The sequence below is a fragment of the Eptatretus burgeri genome, chromosome 15, assembly GCF_056783735.1.
Source record: "Eptatretus burgeri isolate ZD-2024b chromosome 15, Ebu_testis_v1, whole genome shotgun sequence".
Classification (NCBI taxonomy): domain Eukaryota; kingdom Metazoa; phylum Chordata; class Myxini; order Myxiniformes; family Myxinidae; genus Eptatretus; species Eptatretus burgeri.
Window position 1 is genome coordinate 19,480,861 of NC_140975.1, and position 20,097 is coordinate 19,500,957.

Sequence of the window (20,097 nt, forward strand, 5' to 3'; positions counted from 1 at the left end):
AGAGGTCTGGAGAGGTAGAGGTAGAGATATATATATATATAGAATGAATCTGGAAGTGGGGTGGATTAGTAAGGATGAAGTGAGGACTGCTATGAAGAAGACGAAAAGTGGAAAGGCGGTTGGCCCAGATGGTATACCAGTGGAGGCATGGAAGTGCTTAGGAGAGATGGCAGTGGGGTTGTTAACCAGATTGTTTAATAAAGTCTTGGAAAGTGAGAGGATGCCGGAGGAGTGGAGATTAAGTGTACTGGTTCCGATTTTCAAGAATAAGGGTGATGTGCAGAGCTGTGGAAATTACAGAGGGATAAAGTTGTTAAGCCACACCATGAAGGTGTGGGAAAGAGTAGTGGAAGCTAGGTTGAGAGGAGAGGTGACGATCTGTGAGCAGCAATATGGGTTTATGCCAGGAAAGAGCACCACTGATGCAATGTTTGCTTTGAGAATGTTGATGGAGAAGTATAGGGAAGGCCAGAAGGAGTTGCATTGTGTGTTTGTGGATTTAGAGAAAGCTTATGATAGGGTGCCAAGAGAGGAGTTGTGGCATTGTATGAGGAAGTCGGGAGTGGTGGAGAAGTACGTGAGGATCGTGCAGGATATGTATGAGGACAGTGTGACAGCGGTGAGGTGTGCGGTAGGAATGACGGACCGGTTTAAGGTAAAAGTGGGATTGCACCAAGGATCGACTATGAGCCCTTTCCTGTTTGCAATGGTGATGGACAGGTTGACGGACGAGATCAGACTGGAGTCTCCATGGACTATGATGTTCGCGGATGACATCATGATCTGTAGGGAGAGTAGGGAGCAGGCTGAGGCGAGCCTCGAGAGGTGGAGGTACGCACTGGAGAGAAGGGGAATGATAGTCAGTCGGGGTAAGACGGAGTACATGTGTGTAAATGAGAGGGAGGGTGGTGGTATGGTGCGGTTGCAAGGAGTTGAGGTGGGAAGGTGGATGGGTTTAAATACTTGAGATCAACTGTCCAAAATAATGGAGAGTGTGGGAGAGAAGTGAAAAAGGGAGTGCACGCAGGATGGAGTGGTTGGAGAAGAGTTGCAGGAGTGATTTGTGACAGAAGGGTAGCTGCAAGAGTGAAGGGGAAAGTATACAAGACGGTAGTGAGACCAGCTATGTTGTATGGTTTGGAGGCGGTGGCGCTAACAAAAAGACAGGAAGCGGAGCTGGAGGTGGCAGAGTTAAAGATGCTGCGATTCTCGCTGAGAGTGATGAGAATGGATAGGATAAGAAATGAGTATATTAGAGGGATAGCGCAGATAGGACGGTTTGGAGACAAAGTGAGAGAGGCGAGATTGAGATGGTTTGGACATGTGCACAGGAGGGAAGCAGAGTATATCGGGAGAAGGATGTTGAAGATGGAGCCGCCAGGCAGGAGGAGAGGAAGGCCAAAGAAGAGGTTCATGGATACGGTGAGGGCGGACATGCGGGTGGTTGGAGTGTCAATGGAAGATGTGGAGGATAGCGCGAAATGGAGACGGTTGATCCGCTGTGGCGACCCCTAACGGGAGCTTGCCAAAAGAAGAAGAAGAAGATATATATATATATATATATATATATATATATATATATATATATATATATATATATATATATATATATATATATATATATATATATATATATATATATATATACACGAGCTGAAACCCCGTCACAGACGGATTCCATTCATTCAACAACCCTCACCAGCTCACCCACACTCGAGGGAGATGGACTGGACAGGGTGTGTTTGCCCCCACCTACTCATCCCCTACCCCATTCCCCCCCCGCCTCCCACCCCCCCCGCCTTCAATTTGCTTTCCCCCACCCCAAAATTTAATTACCCCGCCCCCGCCTCTTCACTCCCCGCCCCCGTCTCTTGATTTCCCCCCCACTTGCCCCCGGGCCCCCGCCCCGTCCACCCCTCACAGTCAACCCCGCGGAATTCACCCCAGCCCCCGCCCACTCATCCCCCACCCCATTCCCCCCCATCTCCCGCTTTCAATTTGCTTACCCCCACCCAAAAATTTGCTTACCTTTCCCCCCGCCTGTTCACTCCCTGCCCTCGTCTCTTCATCCCCCTCCCCCGCCGCTTCACTGCTCACCCCCATCTCAACAAAAAGTGTTTATTCTGTTGCAGAGTTGAAGTTTGATTATTGCCACTATGTGCGATACACTCTTACAGGTATGAAGTTTCTTTCAGTCCAGGTCACAGTACCGAGAAAAATGTGACGCGACAGCTCGGAGAAGCACAAAATTGGTCCTTCAGTATTAATATATAGATACAATGTTTCTTGTTACGTTTTTTGTGTCAAATTCACATTCTGAGTTAGTCAGCACGTGCAGAAGAGGGTTTTACATTGCAGACGCTATTTTCGAGGAGTGGAATTACACCTCTCAGCGGTAACGGTCTGTCGACGGCGGACGTAATGACGTCAGCGAATGACCGATGATGTCATGACGTCCTGACGCCTCTCAGCGGTGACGTCACACGTCGCCATGTAAACGAATGTAAAACGAAAAGTGTTTATTCTGGTTCAGAGTTGAAAGTCGACTATTGCCACTATGTGCAATGCACTCTTACAGGTACGAAGTTTCTTTCAGTCCAGGTCACAGTACCGAGAAAAACGTGACGCGACCGCCAGGAGGAGCACAAAATTGGTCCTTCAGTATTTATATATATATATATATATATATATATATATATATATATATATATATATATATATATATATATATATTTGTGTGCCGGGGGTCGGTGGCGAGAACGACCACGAGGTGGAGAAAGCTTGCGTCGTCTCCCACCAAACTCCCTGGAATTGTAGGCCATCGCTCGGATAACTCCGCGAGCCGGCGGGTCGTTTCACCGACCGTGATCGCCAATATTTCAACCGCGTAACGTAGGGTCTATTTGTCTATAACCAATTTTTCCTAATTAACTACGCGATTTCGACTACCGGGGAAACCACGCCCTCGGCACGTCTTGCTCGAACCGGGTCACTCTACTGACTACTCAGTCAATTTATGGACCTCCCTCAGCCGGGAGGGGCCTTGGTGAACACACCTCGCTGTCCGCCTTTGATTGGACAGGGTCCCACGGCATACCTTTCCGGGGCGGGGCCTTGGCCCCTGCCGGGAAACCCCAGCCACTCTTCCACGCAGGTTCATACTTGACGAGTAACTATCAATGTTGCAAAGGTTGTCGGGAAAGAGTTACAACGTTCGTGGGAGCCGAGAAACCGAAACCGCGAGATCTTGCCTTGGCATGTCCGGGTGCGAGAAGGCAGCTGGTTGTCGCAAAGTGAGTGATGCCCTCAAGTATGCTCCTTTTCATTGATAGTAAAACTAACTCTGATTTTAAAACAGTTTGAAAGAGCCACGAAGAATAATTGCTTGTGTACTTATTAAAATGCAGATGGGATGGTTGTTAGATGGCTTGTTGGAGGGTTCATTGGATGTCAAGATTTAATAACATAACTAAAAAGAAATTGCAACGCATGCCTTTGATTCTCCCACTAGACAAATGGAAGGGGATCTGACTACACACATACTTAACGACACAACTGAATTTTGGGACATCTGTATGTTGAATGCTTATGGTTTCCAGATCCTTTACAAATATATATATATATATATATATATATATATATATATATATATATATATATATATATATATATATATATATATATATAATTTCTATGTTCTTGGCCTTTTTGAATGTTGTGAGTCTCTTCTGTTCCACATCTTCTGCATCTTCTTGCTGCAGGCTTTGAAGGAAAAAGATTTGGGAAATGCAGCTTACAAGAAAAAAGACTTTGAGACAGCCCACAGGCACTACGATAAAGCGATCGAACTGGACCCCACCAGCGTGATGTTCCTGAACAACAAAGCAGGTAGGACTGATTTATTTGGACCTTGAGGTAAAACTGCATTTCTCCTGCAGTTGGAAATCCCTGGCTGGAAGCGGTCTATGCTAGATGGCAATGCTAGAAGCGGTCTATGTCCTGAACTCTCCAGCTAAAATGCTGTCACAGTTTGCCATATATGGCTCCATTAATGGTGTTTTGCTAATTGGTGATCGTCGTAGTTTTGCAGTCAAGTACTGTATAACTGTTTGTCGTATAAAGTTGTGCAAATGAAACTGTTTCTTAACCAGAGTAGATTAACTTCCATCTTGCACATATTGATTTGTTTGCTTTTTCTGCTGAACTCCAAAATGTCACTTCCTTTCAGCTGTGTACTTTGAGCAAGGTATGTTTGAGCTCTGCAGAAAGGAGTGTGAAAAGGCTATAGAAGTGGGTCGGGAGAATCACGAAGACTACAAAGTTGTCGCAAAGTGAGTGATGCCCTCAAGTATGCTCCTTTTCATTGATCGTAAAACTAACTCTGACTTTAAAACAGTTTGAAAGAGCCGCGAAGAATAATTGCTTGTGTACTTATTAAAAAAAAAGTTTTCAAATTAGCATTTCATGTATTTTATTTTCATCTACTGTTATATACTTTCATCTTGTACATTATTTCTCGTCGTTTCTGTTGCCGCTTTTGTAACGTCCTCTTTCGTTCTTCCCAGATCATATGCGCGTATTGCAAGCTCTTACTTTAAGGAGGAGAAGTACCCAGAGGCAATATACTTCTTCAACAAATCTCTCACTGAGCACCGCACACCTGAAGTGCTCAAGAAATGTCAAGCGGTGAGGAAAAAAAATATTGATATCCAGGATTGTTGTTTTGGGGAGTGGCAGATAAAAGGTAGTAATTTCTTAACAGTGCAGTTTCAAATGTACAGGGTGGCCATAAAGTCTCGGAAACATAGGGAATGGTTGGATGATAATTTCCCTAACTGGATTTGACGACGTGACCCTGTGGAGTGGGCTGCACGTTTGCCAGATCTGAACCCCCTTTATTACTTATTTTGGGTATGCTGAAGGTGCAGGTTTATTCAGTGAAAATCAGAGACGCAAATCATCTGAGGCAACGCATCATGGATGCATGTGCAGGCATTGATGGAAATGATGCATTAAAGCACTGCGTTCATTGCAATTTTGCACAGTATATTTAACTGTGCATTTATCATGAGGGACAACACATTGAACATATCATGTATTGTAATATAACATCAAGAAAACATTTATAATGTGTATTCGCCTATGTTTCCAGACTTTATGGCCACCCTGTATTTATTAAAAAAAAATTTGGAATTTTTGTGCTTCCTTTTATATTTATTTGTGGCTTAACCTTGTACTTTAAATATATAAATAGCAAAACTACCAAACCTGCCATGTGGTGGATTTATGATTCGTTTACCTCCATGTTTCTGTAAATGCAATTTTAACTCGAAAGGCACTCGGTAGAGCGCATACCTCCGCCATGCAATGCCTGATCCACAAGCACATATCAGGCCCAATACATTTTTGAAATATCATGCTATATATCGTTTTTGGCCCAATTTCTCAATGGTGAAGAATCACTTTTGCAATTAAATAACTCGTATCCAGGTCCACATTTGGATCTTCACCAAAATCGAATCAATTAGTCCTTGTCACACACCCAACTGGTCCACAAAGTTCCATCCTAATTTGTCCACAACCTTTTGAGATATCACGCTATATGTCAGTTTAGTCTTGTCTCCCAATGGTAAATAATCACTTTAAAATTTCTCGTATCCGGATCTGGATTTTCACCAAAATCTAATCAGTTCGTCCTTGTCACACACCCAACCTGTCCACCAAATTTCATCCGAATCTGTCCACAACTTTTTGAGATATCCTGCACACAGACAAACAAACAAACAAGCAGTCATAGACTGGTACTTACGAAATCGTCAACTTGACCTCTGACATTGTCTAATAAAAGCTGTCTCTTGAGAAGGTAGCGACGCAAACCAGAAGTTTCTATGATGATTCTGTACCAAACCATCAAAAATCGAATGTTTGACCTCACTGTGACCTTGACCTTTGACCGATTTTGATGAAAATCTAATCGGCGCCAGCCATCACCCTTCTGAATCACGTGGTGTAATTTGACATTGGTTGCTTCTTCCGTTCTCGAGTTACCGTGGATTAACGTAACGTAAAGGTCACGCTCGACAGCCCCCCCAACTCGAAAGGACGCTGGGGCGAGCGCGATGACGTCAGCGCGCACACGCAAAACCTTTACGTGACTCAACGACGCGTTTGCTCGAGCGCGCTGCGCCACGTGGCGAGCCGTGATGCAGCAGGTGAAATATTTTTATACAATCTTAAAACGTCTCCAAAACATCTGATTTTTACCAGAATTTCGACAAACCAGTGTGAAGCGTCCTAAGCGATCGCAAAAACCGAAGACAAAATTAAAATCGAAGTTAAAACGAACTCGTAATGTCGACCAAAGCAAAAATACTCCATTTCTCCACAGGAATTTATGGAATTATTTAATATTATTTTATCAAATCATAAAACCGTAATATTCGGCCATCCACAAACAATCTTTACACCATCCGAAGGCTTAGTGAGTCAAGCATGTGACGATGAGCTTTATTGGGATGAAAAATGACTTTTAAACACCATCTTTATCGAAAACACAATGCGGCCTACAACTCGGCAAGGCGTTCTGCACCATGGGTGCTAACACTGAAATTTTTAAAACGGCCGCAACTCGACGAATTGAAACACAAATTCCGCCGAACTTACCTCGATCTTCCAAACTCACGCTCCGTCAACAATACCTGTGGTAACTTTTCTCGAGTTATGTTTTGGATGTTTGACCTCACTGTAACCTTGACCTTTGACCGATTTTGACCAAAATCTAATCGGCGCTAGCCATCACCCTCCTGAATCGCGTGGTGTAATTTGACATTGGTAGCTTCTTCCGTTCTCGAGTTATCGTGCCTACAAACAAACACAGGACGGAAGTCATCAATGTACTTCCGAAATCTTTAGATTTCGTAAGTAACAAGAAGACGTCGTTGTGCAGAGTATGATACTTGCAAAATCCATAAAACAAATTTGACCTCAAAAATAATTGGTGGTTGAATTCAATGACCAAATATGCAACTCCTCTTCAAATTTAAAGTCAATCGGATGAAACTTGACAATTTTAGGAATTCGGCCTATGTTGACCTTTTACCCGATGTGGACCTACAAAATAATTGGTGGTTCAATTCAGTGACCTGAAATATATATCCTCTTCAAATTTCAAGTCAATCGGATGAAAGTTGAGGATTTTAGAAATACCAACTTAATTGTTGACCTTGGGCCTATGTTTACCTTTTGGTCCATGTTTATCTCAAAAAATAATTGGTTCGTTGAATTCAGTGACCTGGAATATATATCCTCTTCAAATTTCAAGTCAATCGAATGAAAAATGAGGATTTTAGAAATCTCACCTTAGTTGTTAACTGTTGACCTTTTGACCTCAAAAACAATAGGCTTCTTGCTTATGACAAACTCTACCATGTGGTGAAGTTTTGTGAAGATCGGTTTAAAATTGTGACCTGCAAGTGATAAAAAGACAGAATAACAAATTTGACTGACCAATATACTTGAAAGAGCTTCTATTTTGCCAGTAACAAGAAGACGACAACGTGCAGAGCACGATACTTGCAAAATCCATAAAACAAATTTGACCTAAAAAATAATTGGTGGTTGAATTCAATCACCAAATATGCAACTCCTTCAAATTTCAAGTTGATGAGATGAAAATTGAGGATTTCAGAGATTTCAGCTTAGTTGTTGACCTTTGTCCTATATTGACCTCAAAAATAATTGGCTGGTTTAATACAGTCACCTGAAATACATATCCTCTTCAAATTTCAAGTTGATGAGATGAAAATTAAGGATTGGAGAAATCTCACCTAAGTTGTTGACCATTGGCCTATATTGACCTTTTCGCCGAAGTTGACCTCAACCATCCGAATTGGTGGTTGAATTCATTAAGCTGAAATGAAAATGCTTTTCAAATTTCTCATCAATCAGATGAAAATTGAGGATTTTATAAAATTGACACTTTGCCTATGTTGACCTTTTGACCTCAAAAACAATAGGCTTCTTGCTTATGACAAACTCTACCATGTGGCGAAGTTTCTTGAAGATCAGTTTAAAATTGTGACCTGTAGGTTATAGACAGACAAAATAATAAAATTGACTGACCAACTTCTTGAAAAAATATTTGATTTTTGCAAGTAACAGACTAACAGGCAGAAAGGGGTGAAAACATAACCTCCTTCCACTTTCGGTGGCAGAGGTAAAAATCAAGGGGAATGAGTATGGGATCACAGTTGTTTAAGAATGTAAACTCACAGGCTTGTAGATTTACTTTTGTTTCAACAAGAAAAGTATGATCATTTCAGAAATACTGTATATTTATTATCAAACTGATGATGGAATTTCAAATGACTGAGTAACATTACTCACCCTTATATTTTTTTTTACTGCAAATAAAAATTACTAATGTCTCACCTCTGGCGTTATAGTTGTGAAAATAACCAGAATGGTCATGCAGTCGACCCAAATTCAGATGCATGTTATCAAAGTTTTGGATGGCATAAATTCACCTTTCCTGAGTGGAAACAAAATGGCAAATGGTGCTAACACAGGTATTGTGTGTGCTCCCTTTCACTGACGAGTGCGACACGTCTAATGCTGTATATACAGTCGTCACCATCGGGACCGAGAAAAAAGTGACGACTTAGAAATGTGACGACTTACGCGTATGCGAACATTCATGATGACTGTGGGTGATGATTACCACTCAATGCCTATGTGTAAGTGAGTGCGGTAATGTACAAAACAAGCCAATATAAAACCATGATCGGACTTCAACACGAAGCTCGATCGATCCTTTACTCCTTCGCGAAGTAATCCGTTATGTTTGACTGTCTCAAACTCTTGGGCATCTGATGTATGAGACGGGACTCAAACCGGTCATTGTATTCCACTAGTACTTTCCCGAAAAAAAAAAGAAAAAGATTAATAAATAAATATTCAAACCGCGAACAACAAACAACAACCACGCAGGCCGTTTCTTCGCTCTCGAGTGCCCGTACGTGCGTGGCCCGGAAGTTCGAATATTATTCACAGTTATGATTATTCGCAATTTAGTTTTAATACCCAATTATTCAATTAGCGCCAACGTATTTTACCTTTTCGCAATGTCGTGGCAAGGAAAAACAAAAAGAGAAGAGAAGAGAGAGAAAAAAAATTTACTTCCTGGTTCAGAGCATACCAGCACTCTGATGTTACCGAAATTTATACACCGTCTAATATGAAAACGATCATAACGGGGCATTGTGTTTATCCATAAATGTGCATAAGAAATCGAGAAATTATTAGAATACACGAAGTCATCATTATCCAGAAGCCCGTACGTTGTAACCCGTAATGGGGAATGTGGCTGTGCTTCCCTTCCCCATCGGCCACGCCCACGCAACAACGTGTCTATCATTGGTTTGGTAATTCATTACTGGATACATCAATAGATGCTTGTTGGTGTTTTCATTCTTTAAGTAACTTGTGGGGGATGGCTTTGCTGGCAATGACTTGTTACATTCATGAGACATCCCACAAAACTATGTTTATGCCACGAAGCTACAATACAGTAAGTGCAGTAGCATATGCTTAAATGCACATGGTGAGACATCCCGCGAAGCTACAATACATGTACAGGAAACAGGTCATGTTCATGGCTCATGGAAGATGTGTTTTTTGTGTACATACACTACTGGTCAAAAGTTTTAGAACACCCCCATTTTTCCAGTTTTTACCGAAATTTAAGCAGTTTAATGTTTCAATGTACTCTGAAATTAAAGCATAGAACAAATGAGGCCCCGCGAGGAGGAGTGATGTAAGCGACATTTTTTTAATGATACGATGATGATAGGCTCGGATGGTAGGGTAAGGGTTAAAATAGTGCTGTATGGCATTAACTCCAAAATGGCCGATGTGTCCCTTACATCACTCCTCCTCGTGGCGCCTCAAATAAACAATTGCAGATAAAAAAGAAATCATGGAATCGTATTGTTGAACAAAATTTAATCTAAATTCTTGACTCATCAAAGTAGCCACCTTTTGCAGATATAACAGCCGAACATACTCACGGCATTCTTTCTACAATGGAAATCAAATATTGTTCGGAAAGTTCTTCCCAACACTGTTGCAGAAGTTCCCACAAATGTGTTGCACTTGGAGGTTGCTTTACTTTCACCCTTCTGTCCAGTTCATCCCAAACCAGCTCGATGGGGTTTAAGTCTGGAGACTGTGCTGGCCATTCCATGATTTGAAGCCTACTGTCTTGTTCTTTTCTTCTGAAGTAGTTCTGACATAGCCTGGAGGTATGTTTTCGGTCGTTATCTTGCTGTAGGATGAACCCCTGACCAACTGGGCGTAGACCAGAGGGTATTGCATAGCGCTGCAAAATGCTGTGGTAGCCCTTTTGGTTCAGAGTGCAAGTTCCTGACTCTGGATCCAGAAAAAGAGCCCCAGATCATCACGCTTCCTCCTTCATGGTTGACAATTGTTGTCACACACTGAGTAACCATCCTTACGCCGACTCGACGGCATACAAAAACCCTGTGTGATGAACCGAAGATTTCAAATTTTGATTCATCTGTCCAGAAGACCTTCCAGTTTTCAGTAGTCCACTGGTGGTGCTTCATGGCCCAGGTAAGCCTCTCTTTCTTATTCTGCCATCTTAGCAATGGCTTTCTTACTGCCACTCGACCTGTCAAACCTGCAGCTCGAAGTCTTCTCTTCACAGGTGAAACTGAGACTTCCTTACTTTGACCAGTGTTAAGCTGTGCTTGAAGCTGCTGTCCTGTGAGCCACCTATCACGCAAACTGTTGACTCTCAGAAACTTGTCTTCCGATTGTGTTGTGGCTTTGGGTCTACCAGGCCTCTTCCTGTCAGAGTTTCCTCCAGTTTCCAAGTGCCTTTTGATGGTGTAGGAAACTGTACTCACTGACACCTTGGCTTCTTTGCAATTTCTCGAAAGGAGAGACCTCCACTTTTAAGGGTTATAATGGTCTGTCTGTCTTCCTTTGTTAATTTCTTTTTCTTACCATTATGATTGCAATATACTACTTACTGCAGTGCAATATTGTCCAAGCAATGCTTCAGAGGTTGTAGCAACACAGTCTGTTCCAACACTGCTTTGATACAGACAGAGGGTTTGGAACTAATCAACAAAAGTTGAGACACCTGTCGGAATTGTTTGCATCAACTTTCAAAGCTTAATTTACTTCCATTGCTGCTGAACAGCTGCAGTTGCTAACCCATTACTTGTTCCCTGAAAAGGGCCTTTTTAACAACTCTGAAATTGACATTTTTCAGTTTTTGTTGACCTAAACTTTTTTTAAACCTCTGGCAGTTTACTGCTTAGCTTTGTACCATTTCAGGTTATTCACTGGACTTGAACCGCTTAAATTTCAGTAAAAACTTGAAAAATGGCGGTGTTCTAAAACTTTTGACTGGAAGTGTACATCCAGCTGCTTTGTGCTTGGCTTGTGGAAGATGCGTTTCCCTCCGCCACCGAAGGTGAAGGAGGTTATGTTTTCACCTCTTTCTGTCTGTTTGTGTATAGGATATCTCATAAAGTTGTGGACGGATACGGGAAATTTGGTGGACAGGTTCGGTGTGTGACAAGGACGAACTGATGATATTTTGGTGAAGATCCGGATCCGGCGACTAGAATTTTAAAAGTGATTCTTCACCATTGAGGGATAGGGCCAAAAAGGATTTATAGCATGATATCTCAAAAAGTTGTGGACGGAATCAAATGAAACTTGGTGGACATTTTTGGTGTGTGACAAAGAATTGATTCAATTTTGGTGAAGATCCAGTTTCGGATCTGAATAGTTTTTTTTTTTTTTTTAAGTGATTCTTGATCATTGAGAGAAAGGGTGAAACCGATTCGTAGCACGATATCTCAAAAAGTTGTGGACAAGTTCAGATGAAACTTGGTGGACAGGTTTGGTGTGTCACAAGGACAAATTGATTCCATTTTGATGAGGATCTGGACACGAGAGTTATTTAATTTTAAAGTGATTCTTCACCATTGAGATGGGGCCAAAACGATAGAGTGCTGTATAGCACGATATTTCAAAAATGCCTTGGGCCCGATATGTTCTCGTGGATCAGGCATTACGTGGCGGAGGTAAGCGCTCTACAGAGTGCCCTTCTAGTTTAGAACTGTTATGCTTGCGGCTCGTGAAAAAAAAAAAAAACTCCCATGAAAACTGCGAATATGTGGGGCAATTTCCCACGAATGTAGGAGCATGTCGCAAGTTATCACCCACAAATACGTGGAACTGGCGATTTCTAACCGTGAATGTCAGGGTCCGGGTGTACTTTACTAGCGGGGTGTGCTTACACAAAGTGTAAGCATACGAACCATGTTTCCCCATTGTTTTGGGTTGCTCACCTGCATAGTTTTTTTTCATGTTTTTCTTTTTCATTTATTTATATTTTCATTTTCAGATGCTTTCCGACTGTTCTGTGATTTTCTTCTTTCTTTTTTTTTTTCATGGTGTTTCGACTTCGATGTCCGTCGGCGCACAAAATTACCTTGCTTCCTCATTGTCTCGAGTCACTCACCTGCATTTTTTTCTTTTTTTTTTCACTTATGGATGTTGTCCGACGATTGTGATTTTCTTTTTTTCTCCCCCGGTGTACTGGGTTTGATGTCTATCGGCACACAAAATTTCAGCTTTCTACGTCACCCGGAAGGTACCGATGTTTAATATCAGTCAGCCAGTGAGTCAGTGGTTCGAAAGAGATTTATATTTTACTTTATAACCAGGTTTCAGTCTTTGGAATGTTTGATCATTCACACAAATATGGCTTTTTAAACCATACTGTGATGAGCGCTAACACAAGAAATCAGACCTTGAGAGTTAATTTGCCATTCACACCTCATTCACAAGGGCTGTCACAGTCATTTTGTCCACGGGGTTCCTTAGCAGCACGAGTGACATCGATGCTCGCCATGCTTCTCCATAAACCCCTCGAGCTCGTTATCCCTTGTCATCCCTTGTACTACACATGTTCGATTTATTTATTCATTTTTCATTTTAAAAGCACATTTAATAACGTTTTTTAATGCTAAAAAAATTAATAAACTTAGTTTTCGAACATACCGCGCAGGAAATCTGACGCTTGAACGTCAAGCGTTCAACGAACAATGTGTGGGTGGCGCACTGGACAGCGAAACGCAGGGATTTGTGTTCCCATGATGCATGTGGCCTCTTTGTTGGCATGCCACTGCACTGTATTTGTTCATGTTGACCTCCCCCAACTGCCTCTGGTGTCTGTCGATTGCCCAAAAAAGATTTGTACATGCACATTGTGTTCAGTGTTGTGCTTCGGTAGTGCTCAGGCATTTAGTGATCATTTTTATACGCCCGAATATATCTTCTTCTTCTTCTTCTTTCGGCTGCTCCCGTTCGGGGTCGCCACAGCGAATCATCCGTATGATCCGCATAATGATTTGGCACATGTTTTACGCCGGATACCCTTCCTGACGCAACCCTGGTCGCCTCTTACGACGCAGGGATATGGTACACCTATTTTAACTGGGGTATACACCGGCCCAGTATACTGGTACTCATTTCGCCGACCTCGGAAGGATGACAGGCTGAGTCAACCCCCCGGTGTGTATTAATTCAGTAGCCCATTCAGATATATATATATATATATATATATATATATATATATATATATATATATATATATATATATATATATATATATATATATTGTTGTGGTTACCAAATTCGCAAACCACCATTCAGGTCCCTTAGGTGAGGTATCTCGGTAAGTACATGTGTAGTTAGGCCCAAACCCGTTGTCTAGTGGGAATACATGTCATTTATGCGTGCTGCGACTCTTCAGGATAGCCGTTTTTCTTTTACTATCTTTATTTTGGACCAACCGCCATTGTTACCACCACCAGTCACAACATCAACCACCAACCACAACGCCGCTTTACCACAACCGCCACGACCTTCACGTCACACCTCGCAACCGTCGCATCGCCACCGTTCTTGCGCCGCTTGTGGGTACCGGTGTTGGACTCGTGCAGGGCGCGCGCCGAACAGCGTGTACAAAATCACGGATTTTGTGCTTCAAAAACGGATCAAAAACGACACACGCCCACTTTTTGCCGTCCAATCGGTGAGCGAGGGGCGAATTGGCCCCGCCCCCAGGGCGTTGGAGGGCGATCGATATATGCAAATTTATGCATCAAAAAGCATTCACGCCCACTTTTTCTCGGGCCAATGGGGAGCGAGGTGAAAGGTCGAAGGGAGGGGGTCAAAGGCGAAGCCACGGGGCTGATATAAGCGACCGTGTTCGTCAGTCCAGAGAGTAGGAGAGCCGAGAGGGAACAGAGAGTCAAGACTTCGCGGGCGGTGGAGATGGCAAGAAGGAGCTGGTCGTCGTGTGCGTTGGAGTCGGAACGGAGGGGACGGAGCTGTGGAGAGGCGGCGAGGGCAGACGAGGGGGTGCTCGCGTCATGCAGGGAGCTGCACCCCAGGGAGGCCGACAGCGTGACCTGGCCGAGGTGGAGACGCTCGTTGCGGGGCAATAAAAATCCTCTATACCCCGAGCATCAGCAACCCCCTCCTGTTTCCCCCCCGCGCTGAGATAGTGCGACCAAGGGGGCCCCTTTCCCACCCCCTACCAGACACTGTCCGCGAGGCCCGCGGAGTTGAGGCACCATCGCCGCTCCGCGTCTCATCACCAGACGGGTAGGCCGACCCGGTCTCGGCCTCAGGCCCGCCTCATCCTTGAGGGTATTCTTTCCTTGGTTTTGGGTATGTGTTGTCGGCGCCGTCTGTGAAGTAAAATTGTATAAGTGTTGCCGTGTGCTCGGTAGTCGGTATTAGCTCTGCATTGTGTTTCTCTTTTATATTTGCTTTTTGTGTAAATTGAATTGTGTTTTTCTTTTCTGTGTGCTTTTGGTGGAATTGAATATGTGTGCTTCCCGTGTGCCGCGAATAAATGTGCTTTGTGTTGAACTGTTTCCCGCTTCGCTTCGTCATTTCCTTCATTGAATCCTCATCTTGCTTCACGTAAAGGGTTGGTAGTGGGCTGAATACGCCCGATAATTAATCGAACCGTCGAGGTCGACGATAACACCGCTCGGTTATCCCGATAGTACGGAACGGGTCGCTTAAGTGGCCCGTGTCCGAAGTCGACCTGCGGCGAGGTGCGATCGCCCGGTCTACCCTCCGCGTGGGTACTTAGGTAGGTCGAATTTGGCGAGCAACCCTATCCCACGCGGGGGCTGATTGGCTCGATCGCGGTGAGACCGAAAGGTCCACCCGTGACTGGTTCCCGGCGTTAGTCCGAGAGGGTCACGACTGGATTGTCCGTCCGGTGGGCGACGTGCCGCGATTCGAGTTACGTGGCCGTCAGCACGCCGGCGGGCGCGAATACCGCAACACTGGTGTCAGGAGTGGGATACAAATTCATCGCCCTCCTCGCGGCACTGGTATCGGAGAACAGGAAAACGGGCTCTCCTGTCTCCGGCTAAATTCACGGGAATCGGTCCAGGGGTGAGAGAAGCGACCCCCGATTCCCTCCAAATTACGAGCGAGCTAAATTAACCCTTCACGAGAAGCAAGATGGCGTCTCAAGGCGAGCGGGAGCCGGGGGTATTAGAAATGTATATGTGTAGTAATGTAGAGTCCATGGTCCAGGATGGAATCCCCGTGCAGGAAATGTTGATTGTGCAGGAACACGGACTCGCCCAACTGAACCCAGAGCCCGAAATAGGTGCGGCAGCGGCCGCAGTGTATGACACCTCCCCTCCCCCCCTCCACCAAAACCCTTCCCCGATCCCTGCCGAAACGGCTCACCCAAGCGCACCCGACATGGCCCAGCTATTCGCCATGCTGGCGGCTATGACAGCGAGTATGGATGCGGATGCACAAAAGATGGATGCGTATACACAAACGATGGATGCGTATACACAAAAGATGGATGCGTATACACAAAAGATGGAAACAAATATGAAGGAAGAAACTAAAAAGCTCCGGGGGGAGACGCAGAACATGGGCCGATGCCTGCAGGCGGGCATGAAGGCCGTGACCAGGGAGCTGGGAATGGCGACTCCACGTGTGGGAGCAAACGAGCTGGAAGGGGGTGCAACGGCTGACAGGCCCGCGGTGGAGGCGGGTAAGGAAAAAGTAATTCGGGAGACAAGAGACGAGGTGAAAGTAATTGCGAGGGAGAGAAAAGAACAATTAATACGGAGAGCAAGGATGAGGTACGCGGAGATCGTGAAAGAGCAAGGAGTGAAAAACAGGGAAGGACGGGAGCGACTTAAAGAGAAAGCAAGGTTGACCTACATAAAGATAAGGGAAAGACGCCAGAAAGAAGCGGAGACGAAGAGACAGGAGGGGACAACAGAAACTTATAAATGTATAGAGACACGGGAGACAGAAAAAATAGAGAGACAACACGATGAAGACGGGGTAAGTGACGCGCACACACACACGGAGGTAGTGGAGGATAGTGAGGTTGAGCTGGCGGACTGTGTAGGGACCCAGTGCGAGCACCTGGGTGGCCTCCTCCAGGAACGAGGGGAGGGAGTATGCCCCCTTGAGGCGAGTCACGACCAGGTGAGTTCGGTCGTGCTTTGCGAGGTTGGGGGGAGGAGTGCTGCGAACGGGTGCACGGAGAGCTTGGGGGGTATAGAGGCCCCGGAGACCCTTGTGGGGACACGAACCCCCAGTGTAGTTGTCCCTGTGTGTGTGGTGCAAGGTGTGAGTGCGTCCCCGTGTGTGGAAGCGACCCCGTGTGTGAGTGGTGTGGTGGCGATGGAGCCAGAGTACGTGCTTCCCAGCACGCCGTGCGTGGGTGAGGCACCGTGTGTGAGTGAGGCCGTGTGTGTGAGTGAAACGGCCAGTGTGAGTGAGGCACCGCGGGTTTGTGCCCCCGCGTGTGTGGGTGAGGCACCGTGTGTGGATGAGGAACCGCGGGTGAGTGCTCCCGCGTGTGTGAGTGAGGCACGGAGTGTGGATGAGGCACCGCGGGTGAGTGCCCCCGCGTGTGTAAGTAGTATGGTTTGTGTGAGTAGTGAGGCACGCGTGGGTGAACGGCCGTATGCAAGGGAGACCGTGTGTGTGAGAGAGCGGTATGTGAGGGAGATGTCGGTTGGCATGCGGGAGCACGCAGCCGCGTCTCCCGGTGTGAATGTGATGGAGTGGACTGTGTGCGTCGTAACACGCAGGTATGCGTGTGCGGAATGGAGACGGAGACGGCGACAGAGGAGAGAAAGCCGAGTAGCGGCTGTAGCTGTTTCGGGGACCGTGCCGGGTTCACCCAGCAGTGAGCACGAGGTTCGTGCTGTGCAACGCACGAGACCGCCACGTGCTCGCTTGCGAGAGTGAAGTCTCGGTCCGGAAACTCCAGCGGTGGATTTGCCGATCCCGCGGACGGACAAAGTTTAGGCAGGTAAATGGATTTGGACCGGACGGGTTCTCCACGCGATCGTGTGTGTTAAGCTCCAACGGGCAAAGCACATGCGTTCGCGTGGGGAACCCCTCGAGACGTGGGGCTTGTGTTTTTTTTATGCGCACGGTGACGTCATGGCTGCACGTGTGGTTGGAATCCGGCAGGAGGGGTATCCCGGCCGGATGGTACCGTCCAAGGAGGGACGAGGTACACGTGCAGCTGCATGACGTCACGGGCAGGTGCAAAGTGCGCGAGTTGCCGCGCTGGTGATGCGCATGGAAAAAAAAAAAAAAAAACCAAGCCTCACTTTCGGGTGCACAGGATTCCTGGGCAAGGGGTGGAAGACCCCCTTACCTGGGCACAGGATGGAAACTAGTTAGGGGGAAGGGTTAGCTAAGTTAGACCGACTTCATGGGGCAGGGGTAAGTCCTCATGGAGTCCGTGGAATGGATTAGTTAGAGGGATTGTAGCGAGATTTAGGTTGGGGAATTGATTAATGGGATTATTTGGAGACCGTGACAGACTGGTGAATGTGTAGAGGGGACGTAGTTAGCTACGTAGTGTTAAAAGGAACGTGCTGTAGTTTAAGGGACGACGTGGGAGCACGAGTTAGTTAGGGGATGTAGTTAGAAGGATGGCAGAGTTCAGCGGTGTGTGTGTTGAAGAGTTGGTGAGTGAAGTGGAAGCATGTGCTTGGTGAGTGAGTGAGGCCAGCGGGTCTGTGTGAGTAGAGCGAATGGGGAATGCATGGTGCGATGAGTGATTGGGGGGAGGAGTGACTCCCGCCCAAGGGACCCCGGGGTCAGAGTAAAGTGAGTTAGCTGGGTTAGTCAAATTGAAAAATGGAGGTTGTTTTGTTGTTGGTGGGAAAGTAGGCTCGAGACCCATTTGGAGGGGTGCAGGAGCCCTGTTGACGGGCTTGGGAGCGTGGCTGCGAAAGGTGAGTATCGCTGAGTGGGTACCCCGGGCACCAGGCTAGTCGGCCGCGGTAGGCCATGGGCCCATGGGGGGCCGGGATAGAGTAGTGGGCACGGGTGCGCCTGCTTGGTGCGGGGGCCCGGGGCGCCATTAGCCGCGTGGGCAGTGTTGTGGGCACGGGTGACCCTCGGAAAGGGGCCCGGGAGGCCGGCCTGCCACGTGTGCGTTTCAGGGGAGGTGCCATGGGGGGCACTCCCCGGTGTTAGGGAGCTGGTAGGCTCGGAGGCAGTGTAGTGCCCGGGGGTGCCATAGCGGGAGATTCGGCAGAGGGTCGTGCCTGCCAAAGGGAGCCACGTGTCCCAGCCATGAGACCGTGTGAGGGCATGGAGAGAAAATTGGGGGGGCGAGGCCCGAAATTGAAAGGACACCAACACAGGCGACGGGAATCTGGGTTGTTAGAACCAATAGTTTAAGCGAGAGGCGCTTGTTGAAAGCCCCGGGGTAGTTTAACAGTTAAATGGTTCGGGTAGATTAGGAGATGTACCCCTCCGCACCATCCATCCCCTCGCTGTCGTTGTGGGCCGCTGGACCCACTTGGTGTTAAGATCGCCGAACTCTGGGGAGGCCATCCTGAGGCTTCGTTGGGCCTCGGCACAGGACGTTAGCTCTCCCTTATTCCCCTCCGGGAAGGGAACGTAGGGGTTGGGAGTAGGCTAGGTGACAAGATAGGTTAGCCGAACAAGGACGATAAAGGGGGTTAGGGGACGATTTATAGTGGGGAAGTAAAAATAAAAAATAAAAATAAAAAAATAAGTTGGGGCTAAATTGGGGTTTGACAAATTAAGGGAGTGGGTATGTACAGTGACAGGCAAAGGCGATAGGTTGGGAGGGAGACAGGTAGGTAGGTCCGAGCCCGCCTTCCAAGTGGCCAGCACCACCGCACTCCCTCCACCAACCTCCACGGAACGGCAAAGGCTGGCCACTTCATCGGCTGGCCGTGTTTTACTTCAAGGCCAGTGCCGGCCCACTTCATCTGCCGGCTGGCTGTTTTTTCTTCAAGGCCTGTGCTGGCCAACTTCATCGGCAGCTGTTATTTTGCTGCAAGGTCTGTGCCGGCTGGATCGTCTGCAGCTGCTGTGCTGCAAGGCCTGTGCCATCGGCTGGCCGTGTTTTGCGTCAAGGCCTGTGCCGGCCAGTTCATCTGCCGGCTGTGTTTGCCTGCAGCAGCCTTCTTCTGCGGGCTGCGTTTGCCTGCTGCCTTTGCCATGCCATGCCCACTGCCCACGTTCACCAGCCCCGTTCAATTTTTGCTTTGCCCCCCCCCCCTGTTCATTTCCATGTGCGCCAGGATCCGCAAGGCAACAGTTTGCAAGCTGCGAGAACTGCCCTGTTGGCAGCTACAACACGGGCCTGCAGTGGCGGCCCGTGCACCGTGTTTGTGTTCATCCATCCATTCGTTGTGCTCATTGCGTGTGCCACTTGAGCTGGCATGGAGACTGCGTTGTGCAGCCCATGCACCGTTGTGGTTCACTGCGTTCAGTTCAAAAGGGAAGGCCTTGGACTGCGTGTGAGCAGCCAGCCACGTTCCCTGTCACCTGCATTGTTTGAGCCAGAGACTGCATGCGAGCAGCCTGGCTCCCTGCTAACTGTTTTCTTTTGCAGAGTTCAGTGATCCTGGGCCATGGTTTAGTGTAAAATTTGTAAGTTAAGGTGAAGATGTACTGTAAATATGAGTGCGCCCCCGGCATGTT

General features: G+C 46.6%; 1 protein-coding gene across 1 annotated transcript in view; it reads left to right on the plus strand.

Moving 5' to 3' along the window:
- The window catches only part of STIP1 (stress induced phosphoprotein 1), a 68,775-nt gene that overhangs the window by 17,711 nt on the left and 30,967 nt on the right, over window positions 1-20,097 (plus strand). Inside the window, exons 6-8 of the mRNA XM_085857013.1 lie at window positions 3,762-3,888; window positions 4,229-4,331; window positions 4,566-4,686. Of these exons, the coding sequence (XP_085713139.1) occupies window positions 3,762-3,888; window positions 4,229-4,331; window positions 4,566-4,686 (351 nt within the window). The remainder of the gene's footprint in view (window positions 1-3,761; window positions 3,889-4,228; window positions 4,332-4,565; window positions 4,687-20,097) is intronic.